Source organism: Sylvia atricapilla, chromosome 13, assembly GCF_009819655.1.
Source record: "Sylvia atricapilla isolate bSylAtr1 chromosome 13, bSylAtr1.pri, whole genome shotgun sequence".
NCBI lineage: Eukaryota > Metazoa > Chordata > Aves > Passeriformes > Sylviidae > Sylvia > Sylvia atricapilla.
Window position 1 is genome coordinate 10849526 of NC_089152.1, and position 21129 is coordinate 10870654.

Here is a 21129-nt window from a genome sequence, read left to right on the forward strand (position 1 = left end):
GTTCCTACTCTGACTGTGAGATTCTTGTCACGAAATGTATGAAATATTTTCAAAAGGTAGAAATAATGAAGAAGCACTCTGTGGCATGTTTAGACACAGCAGCTTCTTCCCTGCTAAAGATGCCTCTCAAGCATTAACTAAAACATATCAGTACTTATGCAAAGACATCATGTACAACAAACACCATCTCCTAAAAAAAGGAAAAGCCACACAAAACAAAACTGAACCAATTTCATCAGATGCATGAAACATCTATAGTTACCTTAAGAAGTTCTACAACTGTTTCAGCAAATCCAACTACATACATGGCAACTGCCACTGCATTTGCAAAGGCAAAGATCAGTCCTATAGATCCACCAAACTCTGGGCCCAGGCTTCTTGAGATAAGATAGTATGCTCCACCTGCAGACAGAAATGATTGTTATTTCAGCACAACTAAACACTCAGATTTTGCTTTATTTCCCCCCCCACATAACTGTTACTGGAGAAATATGTGTTTTTAATCTCACAAATGTAATCAGTCTTTGCCCTACAATAATAGGGGACACTGCAAAAAAGCAATGTACTTTATACTGATTCTGCATTCAAACTTTTCAGTATGCCTTTTTATTCTAGAAATCTTTCTAGTGCATATTAGCATGAAAAAGTGGACCTTGTTACAATTTTTCATGATGAATGACATAGTAACACAAAGGAGAATGAACTTCACACCAAAAGGGTTCTAACTTACATGGCTCTATCCCAATGTTAACATGACAGGACACATTCTTTGGTACATTGTTTACTTCCTGCATCCTAGTGATGCAGTGAATCTTTAATGGTTTTTTGCATTAAGTCTGTACACAATTCAATTTGCTGTTGATCCACTGGGAGAAATCACTGCAAATACACACATAATTTCTTTGCTTATAACACAGTTATCTCAATTCCATTTACTTATCTAATTCAAATTTGGAGATTTTTGTATTTTTCATGAGATCATATTCACTTACCTCCTCTTACTACTCCATTAGTGCAAATGGCAGACATGGAGATACCTGTCAATGTTGTTACTACTACACTCAGAGCAATAACTATGATTCCAAGACCTGAAAGATCCGAAAAAGAAAGTATATGCAAGTGTATTCCAGTACCTGTTCTGCTTTAGTGATGTAGTAAATGGAAAATTTCCATTTTCCACAGGGCTTAGACCAGACCAGTTATAACTTAAAGGCTCTGAAATGCACCAAAACTTTGTTTCACAAAATACCTGACGTGGACTTTTACAGCCAAGTGATTTACCCGTCTTCCAAGGAGGGACTGAAATTTAAGGAGTGTTATAAAAAAGGCATTAAACTGAAGATATCCACTGATCTGCATCACTCTTCAAAATGACAGGAAGAGATGTCTCATCCTCAGTTTGTTGAAGACTGTCCAACCTGGAATGTTCTGAATAGGAAAGACTGGCTGAAAGGTGAAAGAACTCCATGAAGAGCCAGAACCATCCCTTGCTCAGCAGTTGGCAGGAACATCTGAAATGTACTTCTCAGACTGAACTGAAATCTGTGGTTTATTAGAAATGACAGGTCAAAGACGCCTTAAATTGTGATGAGAGGTGGCTAGAATTTTTACCTTGCAGTTCCATTAGATGTGCCCTTTGGTTTATGGTCCTTCTGGTTTATCTCATACAAAAGTAATACATAAATACCTTCTGGGGCTTGAAAGCATTAGTAACCCTAGGATTTTTACCTCCACGGACAAACCCATTAGTTGCTATTGCAGAAGTTGACAACCCAGTAATTGAGGTTACCATCGTGGCGAGAAGAATTATGATTACTCCAAGACCTGTTAGTAATAAGAAGATAAAATATTTTACTCGTGTTCAATGTTTCCTACAAATCATTCTTTCTTTGAATTGAATTTTCAGGCCAGAATCAGAACAATAAACTGAAAAGATGGTTTGTTGACTACTTGCAGCTTGCAGAACATTTTCATGAAGTCCGTGTCACAATAGTAAATTATTTGCATCAGTCTTCAAGTACTGATTCTTTCTGATAGGAGTACCCTGTCCAGGAATTCTTGTGATTTCCAAAGGATGGAGGAAATAAACAAACAGGTGTCCCTTGACATGGATGCTTATATCTACCTTTAACACACATCCTGGCTGTTTAAATAAAGAAACACATTAACCAGCGCTCTTGTAACAATGCTGTTGTCTTTCATCAGTTGATTAAATGCTGAATCAGACTGGCTGTATAGATTCATAGTGCTTGAGGACAAAGAGTCTGTCAGGCAGAGGTTCAGGACCTGAGTGGGAGCCTCCTACATCCTCACTTGCTAAGCTGTCAAGTGCTGGGTTTTCCCACTCTCTCCTCATCTGCCTCTTTCCCTGAAAAAAAGTCGTTTTACTCTAACACAAAACATACACTTGAAAATGGAAATACTGCTTTTTAGATGCCATTTACTTTAACGGGTGGTCTGTTATAATGTATAGAGAATGTCTGTTATAATGTATAGAGAACTTATTGTTTTATAGAAAACTTATTATTTAGCTGATATCACAATGATAATCAAACATCAGAATATCAGTTATAGGTGATTAGTTAAAAGTAACTGGATTTCAGGTAATACTGAAATCTGAGAATATTTCCAATCTTTGGCTATATGACTGGGTTTCTGTTAACTTTGTGAAACTGCTAGAAACTATTTGAGCAAGATGGGCTTTGCATGATTTAGAATCATGGAAGCATTGGTTTGAAGTGACTTCTGAAGGTCTGTTGCTCAACCTCCCAGTCATAGCAGAACCACTAGCAACACAGGATTAAATCAGTGATGACCTTGGCTAGCTGGCTCTTGAAAACCTCTGTGGATAAAGATCCCACATATTCTAGGGCTACCTGCCCAATAAAAGAGCTTTTATTGTGTACAAACTGCGCCTCCCAAGGTACAATTGCAGCCACTGCTGTTACATTTCTGGCACTACCTAGAGGAGTTTGTCTCTCTAGTTCCAGATCTCCTTTTTGTTGCAAGTCAGGTGAAGAAATAATACAATGTATTTCTCTCAACTTAATTGCTTTTATTCTCATTTCTATCTATGAGAAGGGGGGACAAAACCAGGAGAAAAAAAAATAAAGAATTACAGTTTGGTGCCAAGCCTGGCATCAGTTCTTAGTTTTATCTAAACTTACTAAGGCTTTTGCAATATCTGTCGTGTTTCCATAGGGTTTCCATAGGCATTCAGAGTGGAACTGGAGAATATACATTGCTTGTAGCTGTATTTATTGACCAGGGCTCATCCAGATTGAAACTTAGATCCTACAATTGACATTGAGCTAGAAGTATTACAAACTTATTGATTTATCTGCTGTATTTCTACCTTCTGACTTACAGATCAGATTCCTGAGTTCACTTCATACCGGATGATTACAGACATCCAGTCCCTGAATTAATGTTCTTTGCTGCCTAAATTGTAGCCATGTTATCACAATCCTTTAAGATAGAGCAGTGTAATGTGTGAGCCATAAATTATAGATAACATGGTGTAGGATATTTAAAGTGATTTGAGCCTCTAATAAATCATGTTTATCTTACTGATTTCTGAACTCTAACTAGTCATGCAAGTGTTTTATGTGCAGGTCTGTATAAAAAAATCCAAACGGTCATTCCTTTTGGTCAGCTACCATTTCACAGAAGGATATTGTTCAACCATGTGTATTTTGTGTCTGAGAAGTGGCTGGGTATGACTTCAGGAGCAGTTAACTCTTAAACTGAGTAAGTGTGACACATAATTCTCCAAGCAGTTTTTAAATTATTTGCTAAGTGTATGTGCATCCTAAGGATACTTTTCAAGGGTGTTTTATTGCATTTCATCATTTATATTGTTAACATGTATATGATATATAGGGTCTGATATTTTGCTAATCTGATTGTAACATCTTCATGGGAAAGCTTTAATGATAATTAAAAAAAAAATTAGCATTTAAGAAGAAAAGTGCATAAAATAAAGTGACTCAACCAAAACATCATTGTAATATAATGTAATGTAACAAAATTTTCATATCTGGGGCCGGATTTGCAGATATCATAAACTTGGTGGTTTTCCTTGCCTTTGTCTAACCATTCCATATACAGGTACAAAAGCAGATTTCAGAGAATCCCCAGATATTAGGTGGAAATAGCAGGTTAGTTTTGGACCTGGAATCTTGTCAGAACCATACTGTCCCTTTTTTCTTAGCTGATGATAGCCAGAGAACCTTGTGAAATCCTATTTTTTCCCCTGTAAGAGCTTTTGCCCAAGACAGCCTATCAGGGTATGGAAATAATTGGGTTGTCTGTCTTTGGCCCTCTAATGATGGGGATGTAAATGGTGCCCAGATGGTGGTTTAACTGTCTCATTTAATTTCCATGTTAGTAGCAGTACCCAGTGAAATCCCTGAGCCTTGGTGATGATGAGCTTCCATCACTGTTCTCCTTAAGCAGCTTGACTGGGGACTTAAAGCTTATTGCTTATAAGGCATGCCAAAAATGCATTGAGAAATTATTCAAATAGAATTTGACGTCTCATTTTCAAAAGTAAAAGTAACCCCCTTGCATAACACATGCAATTTAAAAAAGCAACAGCAGAGCAATAAACCATAAGAAAGAAGAGCCTGCTTATCAATAAGTTAAAATGGTAAAATTAAAAATGAAAGCAGAAAGGTTGTAACTGATGTTGGTGCAAATTAATGTTAAAATCTGATTAAAGTTTAGATTGAAAACCAGGCATATGGCTCCTAAGTAAGTTGTTCCAAAATAAATTACTCTTGCCTATGGCTATTCTCACACCTCAAAACAAAGTAATACTTCTTGATGATCTCAATAAGTTACTAAACTGCCCTTAAAAACTAATTTTGCATGAAACCCCAGAGCAAAGTCTTGGCAATATTAAGATGCAGAATTTTCATGGCAAGGCATATAGTTATGAGTGCCCTGGGCTGTATGTGCTCATTTGGTATGCATCATAAAATCAGAAAGCACCCTTTTGTCAGGCACAGCGCTGGAGCCATGCATGGAGCACTGCAGAAGTAGTAAAGTTCTTCTGCTTAGCTCTGGGTCTTTTACTGTTAGGTTGGTTTTTCTTTTCCTATTTGTTTCTCTTTAAGTTTGTGATTTTTTTTCTTAATAAGCGTTTGTTTCATTTATTATTTTTTATTAAAAGCTCAGTATTGCTCAAATGAAATTTCTATGAACTTACTCCATTTTATTGGAAATGATACTTCAACCATGCAAAATTTTGGAGATGTTTCATTTCACTTCCATTGATAAGGATGTGAATGATAGTTATATTCAATATGATTTTGAGCACTGACTTTTATCCAAGCCCAGCAGAGCTGAGAAATTGGATATTTTCATTCTGTGATCATCCAAACTGGACTATTGCCATCCTGTCTTTGCTGGTTTTTATGGCATCTGGGTGCCTGTCAAAGATCAGGGTCCCATTGCTCTAATTGTATGATCATGGATCACGGGGGGCCACTGCCATGGCAGCTCAGGTTTCTGTGCTTCCCCAGAGCAGCAGCTCTCAAAGGGGAGCTGTAGCCCCCAGCTGTGGGACACTGCACCATGCTGAGCTGCTCCTGCAGTGCTGGGCACTTGCAGTGTTGGGAGCACTTCCCTCTCTCACTGGTTTCACTGAACACTCTGCAATATACTGGATGGAGGTCTCGATGCCCAGGCTCCGGAGATCTGGGATCTGGAATCTGGATTAATTAAATTGCACAAAGAAGAAGCAAAGATACAGCACACAATGAAATGTACTTATTTCATTTATATGAAAGCTGTAGCAGAGTTTTTAAAACTTAGTCTTTCATAGTACACTACTATCAAATGATGTTCTGTGGTTAAAAATAACAAAATCCTGATGAGCTGAGACCTCCTTCCAGTTCTGTTTTCATCTTGGCAGAGAAGTGTGAAGAAGTGTTGTTTATAATATGTAGATGGCAAGGTTTGGGTTTCACAGATAAGCAAAGTGTGAACTCTTAAAGGTTAACTCTGAATGCACATATTAGAAATTGGCCCGAGTCATAAAGTTTACATCTGTTACTGGATCTAAATACAAATTTCACTAAAGCTCAGAAATATTCAAATGTGATGATCATATGCATAGTTAACAGATCTATGCCTCTAAGCAGTAATTTGGCTGTGAGTCTGGAAAATTCCAATAGTTTGGAGGATTAATGTCTTTTACCCTGGAAAGCATTTGAAAACATTATTTAGTTCAACATGCAAATGCACATCTCAGATTATATATTAATCATGATCATGTATAGTTTATCTTCTTTATCCCTTTCACTGCTGAAAATGATATTAAATAAGATACATACCAATTCCTGCTTGACCTACAATCCAGGAAAGTCGAATAAAGAGCATCACACCCCAAATATTAAGCATGCATCTTACCTAGGTTTTAAAGAAAAATTGCTGCATTAGTTCAACGTTGAAAGTAATGTTTAAAACCAGAAGGGTGATAAAGTGCATTTCACCCCAAACATCCCTTCATTCTTCAAAGACTTAAGTGTAACAGAACTGATTTTATTTTCTTTTAATTATTTTTTCAGAAATGCAGGTAAGTTTCTCACCAGCACACCCTTCACCCATCCGAACTTGACAAGTCCTGTTTTGTTTTCTTCTTCCTTGCTGGCTGCTGTCTCATCTCCAGCTGTGCTTTCTCCATTTGCCACTCTCTCGACGGAGCCGGTGCTCACGGCAATGTTCTGGAGGATCACACAGAAAACAAATACATTTTTGTGCTGGGCAGAGGACACCTGGCTGCATAAGGGAGACTAATAGAAAAGAATTCCAAAGATCAGGTTTTACAGTCACTGGAGTAGAGAGCAATATTGTACTCACACCAGGCACCAGCAGGTGGGCTTGCTAACAGGAGGAGATGAAAGAATCATTTAAACAGAGTAAATACATTATTACCTGATCTGATACTAACCTGGTTTTATTGTAAGCTATTCCACATATATGTTGTGTTGACATGTTAGTAGACCATCTGACATAATGAGGGTTTTGTGGTTGGCCTCGGCATGCTCTTGCAACAATTTATGAATAATGCTAAGTGTAGACACAGGGATAATTGCAAACAGTGAAAAGAGACCTAATTGAGTGCTGCATAGTTAAGTTCTGTGATGAAATCTAGCATTTCCTATTGAATGGAGTACAAACATAATTGCAGCAGCAGATGGGTAACATATTCCTGGAAACAGAGAAATGCCAGTGAAATGTAAAAGTTGAATAATCTTTTCTGTGGCTTAGCCACCACTGGTGTTACCATAGCAGATAGGATTAGGAATTGCCATATTTATGGTGTAACCAGAGTAAGTAGCCCAGAATTTTAGATTGTTCACATCAGTTACAGACATAAATGTGTATTTTATCTCTTCAGCTATCTTACCCCAGAGTCTTTGAGGCAGTTTAGCCCCATGATATGTTTCTTGTGGCTTGAATAGAAATTAGTCATAGTGCTGTGATTTATACTCATTGTAATTGTCCTTTGATTTAATTGGGTTTTGGGTGTTTTTGTTTTTTTTTTTTTTGTTTTTTTTTTTTTTTAATTTTTATTCAGAGCTCTCACTTGTTTCTGTAAGGATTTGGCATTAGATTAGCAATTGCCTGATTATTCTGGGTCCTCCTCAAAGACCTTCAGGAAGGAGCCTGCACATTGCCATAGTCTGGCAGAGAGTCAGCAGTGGGTACCACTGCTGGAGAGGAATCAAGATGCTCTTAGGCTTTGGAGGGTGATGAAGATATTTACAGATTAACGAAGCAGGTCAAGGAGGAAAGACATCTGTGATTCTGTGAAACATGAGATTTTAAATCTTGGTTAACTTTAAGGTTGTTTGTGTATTTTGTCCATAATTTTTTAAAAATAGCCAACACACAAACCCAAAACAGACATAAAGACCAACTGTATATGCCTCTTATGCTAATGTTTGCATTGCCCCTCAAGGATGGGGACTCTAGCCAAAATGGTGTAAGGTTTTAGAATGCCTTTGGCACCATAAATCCCAGCTGTGCTCACAAATGAAAAATAAGTGACTGGCTAATATGTTTTGACATGAGCTGAACTTGGTACCTATTGCCCTGTTGGCCCAAAGAAAAGTGGGAATACAAGATCTGTTGAAAGCCTGTGACTTTGAGCTCCTTTGAGATACTTAGATAATTCTGACAATTCTTACCCTGAAATTATAATGCCTGTATTTGCTCAAAATACAGTAAATGATTGAAATTGATGAAGAAAGATCAGCAGAATAATATGATGGGCTTTTTCTACAGTGGCTAGAATTTCAAAGAATAAAATTAAAAGGGTTTGGTGTCTGTACTTGAAACAAGTTGTTTCCTCTGTACTTTGAATTAATTTGTGCTCTCTATGCCATTATCATAAATTATGGCCTTAAACCTTCCATAAATGCATTTTAAATTGGTGTGCTTTAGTGAATGATTGGTTATTTACCAAGCAGCTGTACCTGTGCTACTCATGCATTAAGGATGTGGAATAAAAGTGACAGAACATTTTGAAAAACTACTAAAATAAAAAAGTTAACTGCTTAAAAAAAAAAAAAAAAAGATAAAATAACTAACCCAAATATTTTCCTTTCCTTGTTTCAGAATGGTTTAGTCTTCATCTCTCCTGAGGCTAAAGATGATGAGCTCATCAAATCTCCAGAACAAGTGTGGAGAATAGCCAAGAGGAAGAAAGGTTAGATTATTTCTTATGTAGGGTAAATATTAAAGCCCAAGTAATTATCACCAGCCATCAGCTGTGAAATAGCACTTAGACTATTTTTTAGGGATTTAATTGGCTTAATGTGTGCAAAAACTGACATATCTTGCTAAAAGATGACACACATTTTACTCCAGCAGTGTGGAAACTAGATATTTGAGGTTCCTTTCAGGCTGTCTTACATTCTGACATTTGAAAAATTACATATTAAAAAAACTGTATTAAATATTAATATTTATCTTCTGATGTTAAGTCAGCATCAAAGCACAATGGGAATGCTTATGTGATGTTTAGCAATCTGAAGTCAAACATATGCCACTTCTTATCAGAATCTTGCAATGGGCTCTGACAGAGCAGTTGTCTTCAAAAATTTGAGTTTCCATTCGGGGGAGAGGGGGTGGGATTGCCTTGGGGTATGGTGTGGTAAACCAGATTTTAGTGGTTAAGTAAAAAAAGAATAAAGCATCTGCTTCAAAAGTGCACCTTGGGCTATTCCTGCAACTCCTGTCCACGCTCAGGGTGGCATCTCCTCCCCTCCTTGCCAGGGGCTGGAGCCCCATCCAGCACACGTACAGCCTGTGCCTCCAGAGGGGAGCTCTGCCTTTCCAGACATCTCAATTCCCTTTCCTAATAAGCTCCTATGTGGTGACCTCGTGTTTATTTATTCTTCAGCACAAGCTCTGCAGAGGGAAGTGATTTGTGCAAGGTCACCAAGTGAGATCATGGGACAGCCAGGAATGGGCTCCAGCCATGCTAATGGGGCATCGTTTGTTCCAGAGCTGTGGTTGTGCTCCCACACCAGGGCCACAACCCACATAAGGGCACAGCAGGTTGCCAGTGTAACAAAAAGCCCATTACCTATGACATTCACATTTTACTTTGAAAGGCATAAGATTATCTTTCTGTAAGATGGATACTGGATACTGGAAAAAGTCTGGAAATCTCCAAGTTAGATTATACTCTTTTCTCTTTTTTCTAACAGTCCCAACATATGAAAAAAATTTCTCTTCATTTTATTCTGTGATGTAATCGGACTTTTTCTTAATGGTTTTTAAGTGAAAGCCTTGCCCTCCCCCCCCAATCATGTAATTTTGTTTAAAATATACAGACCATTTTTTACAACAGTAAAAAATCCAGAATTTTCTGGTTACTATAAAAACTGAAAATCCTTTAATCTGCTGATGTTCAGTAGATATTCATTTAGCATTATGTTGAAAGCCAAGATACAGTTTTACTCATATCTGGCCACTACTGAAGTAAATTATTTCTATAAAAGGAAATTTCTTCTGGGCATGGAAATGTGTTTAGTCCTTTGAGTAGAAGTTTGCACATCTTCAAATGAGTAGGGATACTAAATAAGTATGTTTCCCTTTTCCTATCTGCTTTGTTTTCATCTTTGGAAATATTTCTCCTTTTAAGCCATTTTACACAGGTCTTGGACAGCTTTATTTAAGTCAGGCCAAAACTAGGAAGCTGCCCTAAAAAGCTCCTAAAAAATCAGGTCCTAATTTACTAATGGCTATATTTTTTCTTGATTTCATTACTTTATATTAACCCTCTGTAGTAAAGAGGACTCTCCAGAGAACAGAACACTAAGCACATCTGGACCAGCATTCAAAAATTAAAAGCATGTCCAAATAATTCAGACCTTGGAGGTCTGAAAAACTGAGTGGAATGGGGATGAGAGCTTGTTTTGTCTCAAGTTTTCTCATTTCACAATTGTCTAACTCAAAAAAAAAGGAGCAGGAGTTTTTGCTGACACATACAGTCTCAGTTTAACTCTAACACTGATATTTCTCTTTCCAGCCCTGCCATGATAGGTGCACAATTAACTTCAAATTCGTTCACTAAATCAGCACCTGAAAAGTGCTGTCTGCTACCCCTCAGCACCCTTGTTCTTGATTCTTTCTTGCTGTTTGGGTTTGTTACAGCAACAAACAGGTAGTGCTCTGGATATCTGATTAACTGAAATTGAATTTGTTTCACACGATATTTTTTATAATACTTATATTTGTTAATGAATACAATAGAGGGATCTGTCAGAATTAGTTATGCATTGATGTAAAATTCAAGTTTAGAATAAGTGTGAATTGTGTGGCTTGGTTAAGTTATGAATTGACATTTACTGTGTGCCATCCTAACTCTTATGTGAAGCAGAAGAGATTTGGTAGGTCCATACTTTTAGACAAGATTAAACTATGTTTTTCTGCTTATCAAATACATTACAATCACCTTTTAATAAAAACCTTATCTTTGAGCGTGGTACAGAGCAGAGAACAAACTGCAGCTACCAGAGGAAATATGGTAAGTAGCTGCTTGTACTTCTTCTCTTGGGCAAGGTCCATGAATTTAAAGACTTTCTCATATTAATAAACAGAGTTAACAGTCTGGAAATGGAATAGAGAAAAATTCTATTTTTCCTTTTCACTTACCTTTGCCAGTTGTTCATGAATGTCTAATAAGCTTGGTCTGTTGAGCTTATTCCCACTGACGCTGCCAGTGTTTCTATAATAATCAATTTTGGGAACTGGGTCCATTGTGTTATGGCCAAAAGTTTGTAGATAATACATTTTACTGTGAGTATCATAGGGATGTAAGCTAGCTTCTGTTTTCTCCCCATTTTGACGGAAATTGTCATATAATTCTCTTTTTCCTGGTCTGTAGCTGATTCTTAGTCTGTTATGTGTTTCATCAGTAAAAGATGTTTCTTCATAATGTGGTGGGTCAGAGCCCACATCCTCTTGGGCTGTTTCATTGTTGTCGTGGTCTTCATTAATTATGTTAACTTGAAACCGATTTGCATTTGGATCCAAGAATACATTTGGTGCATTGTTCATTGACATCTTCAGGGATGCTGCAGACTTAGGTCACTGATCCGCGTACTCTTCTGTGGCTGCAGCCACTCAGTTGCAGATACAGCAAAGGTGCTGTTGCATATCAGATCTTTACTTCTCAAATAATGAAGGGCTGAGAATTTTGTCTTGAATCTCTAAACAGTCTTCCTGATGTTGGCTGCTGGTTTTGTGCTATAAAAGATATAAATAAACTATTTCTATTACCTTGCATGGTTAGATAACTTTCCCATCACAAGCTTTCCCCTCTCCTCTGCCTCAAGAAATATCCATGAGACTGTCATCCTATGGCTTGTTGAGTAAAAACATAGTTGAAGCAAAGACAGAGCTTGTGGAAATGTTCCATCTGTGATGGATGCACTTAACCCTCTAAGCAAACCAGCAGTATTTTGGTACAAGCTCCAAAGGCCTGAGCTGTAACTGGGCCAAGAGTTTCTTTAGTTTCAATCTGTTTTATGAAAACCCACAGAAGAGCGGGGTGATACAGTGAGTATCCGTGTATACAAGCATGGGACATGATAATGCAGTTAACACATGGATAGCGTGGGGCTCACTCCTCTGTAGCCTGTTCCCCCAATCCCTTCCAGGAGAGTTGCTCCCTGTATGGTGCAGATGTTAAATCTGTTTGAGGTACAGGATTTGTATTTGTCCTTGTTGAATGTCCTGAGATTCCTGCTGGCCCATTCCTCTAGCCTATCTAGGTCCCCCTGAGTGGCAGCCCATAGAGAGGTGAACACACAGCTGTATAATCTGCTTCTCACCTCCTCTTTCCCACACAGATCTCCTCAAAGAAACAAACGAGCAACTGAAAACTCCCTAGAGAATAAGGGGTATGTATATTTAAGACCTTTAGTGGGTTAAGTACCCTTGCAGCAATTTAAAGTATGGCTTAGAAAGCCCTGAAACGAGCTACTGAAATGATGGCAATCATATGTCTTGAAACATATTTCTAAGAAGATTAGGGAATAGACCTGTATAATTCAGTAGGAGCCCAATTTATTCAAAGGCACTAAACCAGAACATGCTTAGACATTGAAACTCTGCAAGCATTTGTAAAAGCAGAAAGTTTTAGAAACAAAATCAATCTTATAAACAAATATATGACCTGAAAATCTGGGTAAATAAGCCCATTACAGACAGTGTTTTAAAGCTTCATATTTTCGCAAGAGGTTGGACTAGATGAACTCCGAAGATTTTTTCAATTTAAATTTCTCAATGATTTTATGAAATGCATTTGGCCCTTTGGCACTGAATGATAAAATATGACATAAATATTTATAGCTCAGCAATATAAATTTTCTCTAAAATCACATATCCAAATTTGAAGAGCTGATAATCAGATGTCCTCCATCTTCAGTGTAAGATACAGCTAAAGCATATTTTCATATTTCTTCCATCAGCTATAGGTAATATTCTGCTGTCGCCTCTCTGCTAAGATACCACTTTGTCACCCCTCACATTTATGTTAGTTTTCCTGCTTAATGTTGTGTAAACCTAACAACATACTACATTTATTTAGTTTATTTTACTTCTACTGGCTTTGTACTATTATTACTATTATTATTATTATTATTATTATTATTACTATTATTATTGTTTTTACACATTTATGATCATAGTATTCTGCTTCCTTCATGCTTTTAAAGTTGCAAGGAAGTGTTTCATCTTCAGGCAGGCAGGAAGGAGCAAAAACAAATCTTCTGTCATTGAGGTCAGTGAAATTATGTTTGTTTCCATCTCCATGACTGAATGAAATCCTCATTCTTTGATGACAAGGAAACTTTTGCTACCAAGTAAAATGTCATTTCACTGTCATATTTCCACATTAGTGTAGTGCTAGGAAAAGTAAAGTCTCTTACCTTTCTGCTGTTCTTGAAAATAATACTTTGATTTTCACAATGTATTTCCAGAGATCTCTGAACTGTTATTTACCATTAACTTTGTGTTTAGTTTTCTAGCATTATGCCTAAATAATCAAATTTCCCTTATTCAGGGTAATTTAACTTACCACTCAATCCTGTGTTTTTAGGGAAGCACAGTCTGCCTCTTTTATTCATGCGTATAGTGTGACTCTCTCTTTGAGGCATTACAGACTCTGTCTTATTGGCCAGATTTTTCTCCTGTTTAATATACTGAATTGACCATCCAATCCCTCTCTTTCAAAACATTTCTAGATGGTGATTTACAAAGGCATTCTAGCTTGTTAACTTTTAACCAGCAAATGTACCTATCCATTACAATTACTGGGTTTATGGCATTGCGAAATTTCTAAGGGGCCTGAAAATACTTTTGTTATCTCCATTTCCCTCCCAGCTATGCCTGATTCTGCACAGATCATACTCTCTCTATCTTTCAGTTCTGCATATATAGTCATGCAGATAACAAGAGTTCAGGACAGGATCCGCTCAGTGCATTTTATGCAGAAGATTCAGTGAGGTCATTGGGATCATTCTTTTGGGGGTCCTCTTGTCCTACTTGCAGTTTTAAACCATTTACTCCTGACCCTATTTAAAGTTTTACTCTGTATATTTAAAAGGCCTTTGAAAAATTATGTTCTCTGTATTGTTTCTGGGAAGGCTGACTTCCTAGTCTTTTTGAGATGAAGAAAAGAGCAGGCAGAAAATGATGAAGCTTTGTAATTAGAAGGGAATTAGATAATTGCTTCCAGCAGTAGATTGGGTCAAGAACAAAAATAATAAGACAATATTGGGGTTCTTTGGATGTGTTTGCTGTGTAGTTTAGAGATAACTGAACTATATTTAACCCAGATAACTTAAGCACCTTCAGCACTCTAACCTGACAGCCCAGAGCTCAGCTGTGCTGATTAGATGTACATAAAAAGAATGGCAGTGTCAGATCTCTGCAGTGGATGATCCAATCCAGCAATAACAGATCACACGAAACATTGTAGAGATATCTACCTTGGATTTTATGGCTAAATTAACTAGGATAAATGCAATATACTGAATCTCTGAGGGTCTGGAATTTTTTCTTATGTATAATCTGAAGCAATTGAAAGCCCTTACATTCACAAAATTGTTTATGTTTTATAATTTATGTGGACCAGTGTAGATTAAGATTGTCTGTTCCTCTCTTGTATTTTTCAGACAGGAGATTCATGTCCTTCTGTGTACAATTGAGTATTTTATGTTCCAAATGGCACTTGAGGTCTGCTGTTCCACTGTCTGCCCCTGCCTAGTATATAGGGGAAAAAGGAGTAACATGTATTTTTCAGAATACATGAAAAAGAAAACAACTGCTGTAACTGATCTCCTTGTCTTAGCTTCTTATTGCAAACAGATCTGTTTAGCAAAAGTGACAGTGCCTAAAATTCTAATGCCAGCCTTCTTAAAAACGGAATTGAATTTCTGTCAAGTACTGTCACACTTGCTAAACAGCTGTGTGTATGAGGGTGACCTTGAATATCCAGATTTGAGTCTCTGCTTTTGCTCATTCACTTTTGCTTTGATAGGATCTCCCATGACCAGTTCATCTGTGACAGTCCAGATCATACACTGTGCACAACTGCAGGGGCACAAACAGAAGAACTGGCTGTGGAGAGTGCTGGAGTGTGCAGGGCTCTGGACCCCATCCCTCCTTGGGGGCTGGGTAAAAATGGGTCAGCAGCATGATTTGGCCTTGCCAGGCTGGTGTAATTATTGCTGGGAGCTGTTAACCAGCAGTAGAGTTTAAGTTCCACTTTAAGGTGAATCATCTTCTGTAACCAAGTGGGGTAAAAACATGGGCATACACCTCCTGCAAGCAGCTCCTATAAGCCACAACCATTTGTTATCCTCCACTTTAGCATCCTCAATGTCCAAGTACAGACATTGAGTTTCAGAGAATTGTATTGGATGAGGAGGGCAAGAGGCTACCACTTAAACATTCACCATACATGGGTCTGTCTTTTTCTTCAGCCTGTCATGACACACAGTAGACATAAGATCCTCCTCTGAAGAGCCAGGTACCATCTACTGCCTAAAATACTGGCCATGGTAACTTTTTAGTTATTTTTTGTGTATTTGTTTGCTGTTAGCCTTTTCTTATCTCCCATTCCAGTGTTCACCAAATAAAAGCAACATGAAGTACCTTTTGAGTTTGCAACAAATATTTATTTAACAAAATGGATGCCACCAACATATCTCCAAAATGCAGGTATGTATAACAAATGTAACAACAGTTGGTTTCCAAAATGAAATCAACATCAAATTTAAGGCAGGATATTCTGTGAGTTTTCATGCAAGAGCATATTCAAATGTTCCTTTATCCAACCCCTCAACTTCATCTTCCCAAGTGGAAGAAGGCATACTGCTGTAGGGGTCTAGCAAGATTTTGAAGCATCTGATAATTAGAAGTCCCAAGAAAACACACAAAATCCCCACAAAGGCAAAGCCAGTTTTTTGCTCTAAAGTCAGAGGGTAGGCAGACATTTCGTTGACACTCATGCTGGCTGAAGTGTTGCTGCAGTAATTACTGCTCATCATTGGGTATCACATCCTGGTGGCTCTGTGGGATTTTCACCTCTCTTGCTTCTTTGCCTGCATAGAAATGTCAAATCAGTGTGGTTAGCTCTAAATGGGCAGTATATATCTGAGCTGTAGCATATGAACATTTGAAAATGAAAACCAGCTTGGATTTTAGAAGTGTCCAGTTGTTTTTTCACGTTTAAGTTAACGTGATAAAATTGCAACTATTAGCCTCTACACACCATTCACTTACTGGCCTCTGTTTTGAGACAGCAGACTTACAATTTTCTGGCTTTTTGTCTCCTCAAAACAGAAATTTCAGTTCTTGCAAACAACATTTTGTCAGACTGGGCACAAGTCTACGGATTGTGATTTGGCAATACTCTCTAAGGTCTCCACATGCAGAAACCTGGTCTGTTCCCTGAAATGGCTTTATATATCTGTGCTTAAACTAGTTAAACTTACATTGACCTCAAAGGCAATTTCAGCTAAATAATGTGGATTTTACTCATTTGATTTAGCTCAGAGTCTACATAAATAGATCCAACTTGTAAAATAAAAGACTGTGTGTGCAATTTTAGTGAAGTCTTGGGCTCCAGTTTCAGAAAAAAATGCTGTATTTTGAGCTTGTATAAAAAAGTGAGCAGATTGCTAAAATTACTCTTTCACCTTTCTCTATTCATGTCCACTCTTGCATATGAGCAAAGATTGGTGGAAGAAGAGATAACAGAATTAAATTCCCTTCCCCTAAATCTTGCTCTCATTTGTTTCTCCTCCTTGCTCTTCCCCACACATACCCTGCCATCTGTACCTGCACAGTAAACAGGAGATGTGCCCGTGCTCCTCGTGTGTCCTAGGGAAGCAGGATGCTTAAGCAACTCCACCCTGCTGCTGCCACTAGGAGAGCTCTGCATGTTTCCAGAAAGGAGAAACTTCTTACATTTGTCTTTTTAAGATCTTACCTATGGATTTTAGTGGGAGGTGGGAATAATTTGCCTTTTTTTTAGATTTTCCATCAGATTTTGGAATCACATCTTTCTTTTGTATCTATAGACCGTGGGAGAATTGGAAGGCTGGGACATCAAAAGTGCCAAAGGACAAAGACTTTTATTCTAAGGTTAGAACTTGAGGTATTCTGGCTCTTGCTAACACCTATTTAACGAACATCCCTCAGGGGAAACTCTTTTTGTTAACAATTCAACCTCTTTTTCCCCAGGGAATTGCCAGTATCCATTTATTTCTTGGCAGAATAATTAGGCCACTCAGAGCTCTGTGCTGCCATGGCTACACTGCTTCAGGTACCTGCATGGCTAAGCCAGGTTAAGGGAGTGCCAGTATCTGTACTCTCTACTGCAGCCATGGCTAGAGGAGCCATACTGTGAGTCCGCCTACAAGAAAAAACAACAGAAAGAGTAAAAATAACTTCTGGTATTCCTGAGCAGACAGAAATGGACAGAACTTCTATCTTGTTTGGTGTCTCCTTTCTCACTTCAAAATTTGTAGGGCTTTTGACAACTATCCTAAAGAACAAAAAATTTAGAACAAAGATCAGAAGGACAAAACACAAGTATTTATTTTTCTTGCAATAAACCTCAGTAGAGTGGATATTAAATAATGTTTCCTGATAGTCTTTATGCATTTGCCAGACCATAACAGCCAATATTCTGTTTATTCTGTAGACCTGTGTGTGAGATCCTTCCTGGTTTTGAATTATATTCTGCTCTTTGGATCATGCTGTTTTAATTCCTGTTAAGCTGGAAGAAAGATCCAGATACAGCCCATAGGAATTAGAAATAATGTCAACAACAAGCAATATTTATTTTCTGAAAATTCATCATAGGTAAAGCCCGCCTGCTATATGGATTTTCATTGGGCATACTTCCAGTTTTTCTATTAAGTTTGACCTTCTGCAGGGAAAAATAATTACAGAAAGATCAATATCACAAATTCGTGTTAGAAGTCAGTTGATTTGAGCAAAAGCCAATCAAAAAATACTTTCCAAAAGTCCTATGATACTGGGTTATAAAAATTAAAAACAAGGCTTATACAGGAAAAGGATAAAAAGTCACTACCTGGAAATCCAGACCCAAAAAACCCCCAGTTGTTCTCTTGAGAGACATTGGAAAGAATGTTAGGGGTAGGCTGGCCATGGAGAATCCTGAATTTGAGCTGAGTCCAGACAGATATGTTTGTGTTTGACATAACATTTCTTCACTACAGAGAGTAATTTTCCAAGAATATGACTTCCAGTTTTACTAATTTTGCAGCTTACACACTGGAATTAGATGGGATTTGTTTGTACATTATGTGCTTGTCAGGAGACATTATGGGACAAATCTCTGTGCAAAGCTTGATTGATGCTGAAACGTGGAGAAATTGATATCTTGGTCTTACTTAACAAAAGTTTACATGAAAAAGCTGCATGAGAAAACTGTATTTTGCCTGGGGGAGATTGGATCTGGGAAACTCTAATGTGCAGCTTTGTGTTCTTCTGTTCCTTGTCCTGAAGTTCAGAAATTGTAATTGAAGCCTTAAAGTTCACAGAAATTTTTTTCTAATTATGTGTGCCCAAACTTGTGGCACCTTGAATACCTTTTATTGCTTTCACATTTTAGTGCTGCACACAGGTTAGATGTCCTCTCCCAGTTAGTCAGATACCTTTTCATTTGCTGCAGTGTACTGAGTCAGAAGACTGTGAATGCTAACTAACCTGGCCTGGATCCCAAAATCCTCAAAGATAGCCCTTAGGACAGCATCATGGGGACAGGCATTGTGTCATTTATAATCTGCAGAGCCATTTTGTCGGGGCTGGCCCCAGACAGAGCTCGATCTTTTTTTCACAGGTCAGGATTCTTCTTCTCCATTGATTCGTTACCCGTATTAACACTGTCAAAAAGAAAGGCTCCTTAACATCCTGAAATAAAAGGCCACTGGTAGTCTTTCTGAGGCCAGAAGAAACAATCAGAGTCCTAAAGAAAATAGGAATGAGGAAAACAGTTTAATACTGAGCTAATAAAAACAGAGCTATGAGCTGGGGGTGCTGGCTGCACCTGTGGGGGAACACCACAGTCACTAGGTATTGTGAGGCAGCTGGAAGGAAGAGGCCAAAATTCTTATTCTAGCAGAATCACCAGCCCCACTCTGCCAGTGTTTGGTGTGCATTGAAGATGCCAGCTCCAGCTGTTTGGTGTTTTGGGGTGACATGGTGTTATATTTTTCAGACCTAGCCTTTACTCTCAGGTTTACAGAGAGACTTAAGAAGATCAAGAAAGTAACCAGGATAATCTTCCCGCTATTCTGGATTTCAGTCCTTCTCTCACAGAACCCCCTAGAGGATTTTCTTCTAATGGCTCAGTTCTCAGGAAATTAGTATCTTTACACTATTTCAAGCTGGGACCATTCTTCCTCTTGGCATGACTAAGTCTTAGGTGCCTAAAAACTCGCTTCCTAAATGACAGTTTGTAACAAAATAACAGTGGTCATCTCTTCTCAGATGTCTACAGCCCACCTGCTGGTTCATGGATACGGTCATTCTGAAAGTACTTTGAATAGCTTCAGTCCTGAGTGCTTGAGTAACAGCAAACCTAACTTGAAAACGGACATATAAATAGGCATTCTCGGAGAGCTTTGGAAGCACCTAATTTACCCTTAATTATCTGTTCAGGGAAACAAAACTCTCTTCCAGAAATGCTATTACAGAAATTGGTCATAGAAGGTGGTAAGATGAAAAGACTAGCAATGGAGAAGTCCTATAGAACAGACTAGAAATAGAAATCAGCATGAATATGGAATTCTCTGAAAAGTCTGAGCTACCTGAGTTAACAACATATGGCCAGAAATGCTGCAAAAGAAGCACTGTGGCCACGCAGCCGACCTGTCATACTCATGTGCTCAGAGCATGCCTGTATTCTCTGAATTGCTGGGGAGAACATTATCTCTTCAGGGTATAGGTTCTAAGACATTCAGGGAGGTGCAGGTAGAAAGGCCAGGCCATTGACGCTCAGCAAATGAAGGCATTGCTCACAGCTCTGCAAAGGGAGCCCCACACTTTGCTGCATGGTAACTCAGGGTGCAAGCAACACTTTTCCACATAAACAGCATTCCCCTTCCACCCTGCAAAGAAGCAGCAGCCGAGCAGTGACACTTCCAGCCTTCCAACAAGGAATGAATTGCAAAAATAAGATTTTATCTGTAGCAAATATATAAACCTGAAGTCTTCACTGGATGAGAGCTTCTGTGTTGTGAATTCATATACGTGGTCTAGATTTGGGTAATATAGAGATGCAGGAATGTAAAACCTTCACTAGTATCATCCTTAACTTGGGAATGTGGAAAAGTGTTGCCTGCGTCCCAGGGGACGGAGGCTGAGAGAGACCGAGCACCTGCAAAGCAATTGTTGCTGTAGGATGGCGCGCCCAGCCTTCGCTTCCCCGGACCCGTGGAAGGCAGATTTGGGCGCTGACCCTGCCCTGCTCCCCCCGCCGGCCCGGCTGCCCCCCTCGGTCGCTCCCTGCCGTGTCCGGGAGCGCGGCCGGGCCGGGCCGGGCGGCGCCGCAAGGTCAGCCCCGCGCCCCGCCCGCCGGCCCCGCCGCGCCGCCCGCGCTACGAACCCTTGTCCTCCGCGCCCGCGCTGCCCATGGTGGCGGAGCGCGGGGCTCTCCGCGCCTCCGGCCCGCCTCGCCAGCTGTCCAAAGCCCAGGCTGGAGTCCCGACGGCTCGGGCCGCGGGGTGGTCCCGGGGCGGCGGGGGCGGCTCGCCCGGGCTCCCCGCGCCGCCCGGCGATGCGACCCCGCCGGGAGATGCTCAAACCGCCCTAATTAAAAAATTAAACACGGCCGCTGCTGCTACCGCCTCCTCCTCCACCTCTTCGCCCGCCCCTTTCCATCGCTATTCAACCGCGCTCCTCTCCAGCCCCGGTCTGCACGGATTAAACCCAGGAGCGTGGAAACTTCCTGCAAAACACTACGTGCGGTGCATCGGTAAGGGCCGGGCCGGGCCGCTGCGGAGCGGGGCGGGAGCAGCCCTCCCTCCTCCGCTCCGCTCCGCTCCCGCCGCCCAGGCCGGT

General features: G+C 39.4%; 2 protein-coding genes across 6 annotated transcripts in view; both read right to left on the reverse strand.

Moving 5' to 3' along the window:
• SLC12A1 (solute carrier family 12 member 1) overlaps window positions 1-13684 on the reverse strand; it is a 44896-nt gene extending 31212 nt beyond the window's left edge. For 2 of the 3 annotated variants that reach the window (XM_066328432.1, XM_066328429.1), the window contains exons 1-6: window positions 13607-13684; window positions 11179-11772; window positions 6597-6731; window positions 6342-6417; window positions 1729-1824; window positions 263-402 (exon numbers count right to left, since the gene is read on the reverse strand). In XM_066328432.1, the coding sequence (XP_066184529.1) occupies window positions 263-402; window positions 1729-1824; window positions 6342-6417; window positions 6597-6731; window positions 11179-11589 (858 nt within the window). In that variant the 5' untranslated portion in view covers window positions 11590-11772; window positions 13607-13684. Of the gene's footprint in view, window positions 1-262; window positions 403-992; window positions 1089-1728; window positions 1825-6341; window positions 6418-6596; window positions 6732-11178; window positions 11773-13606 lie in introns of all 3 variants that reach the window. The other variant, XM_066328431.1, reaches the window with a different exon arrangement.
• Window positions 13685-15688: 2004 nt separating this feature from the next.
• CTXN2 (cortexin 2) lies at window positions 15689-21054 on the reverse strand. Of its 3 annotated transcripts, XM_066328039.1 has the most exons (3): window positions 20675-21054; window positions 17367-17452; window positions 15689-16136 (listed from the first exon to the last, which is right to left on the reverse strand). In XM_066328039.1, exon 3 carries the CDS (start codon window positions 16080-16082, stop codon window positions 15834-15836), a length of 249 nt encoding a protein of 82 aa, XP_066184136.1. In that variant the 5' UTR covers window positions 16083-16136; window positions 17367-17452; window positions 20675-21054; the 3' UTR covers window positions 15689-15833. The 3 variants fall into 3 exon arrangements, with proteins under 3 accessions (XP_066184136.1, XP_066184134.1, XP_066184135.1); XM_066328037.1 differs by lacking the exon at window positions 17367-17452; XM_066328038.1 differs by lacking the exons at window positions 17367-17452; window positions 20675-21054 and adding an exon at window positions 16862-16923.
• Window positions 21055-21129: the final 75 nt, after the last annotated feature.

Coding starts and splice junctions, on each gene's coding strand:
- CTXN2 (XM_066328037.1), bottom strand. CDS start 16,082: ATGATGAGCAGTAATTACTGCAGCAACACTTCAGCCAGCATGAGTGTC.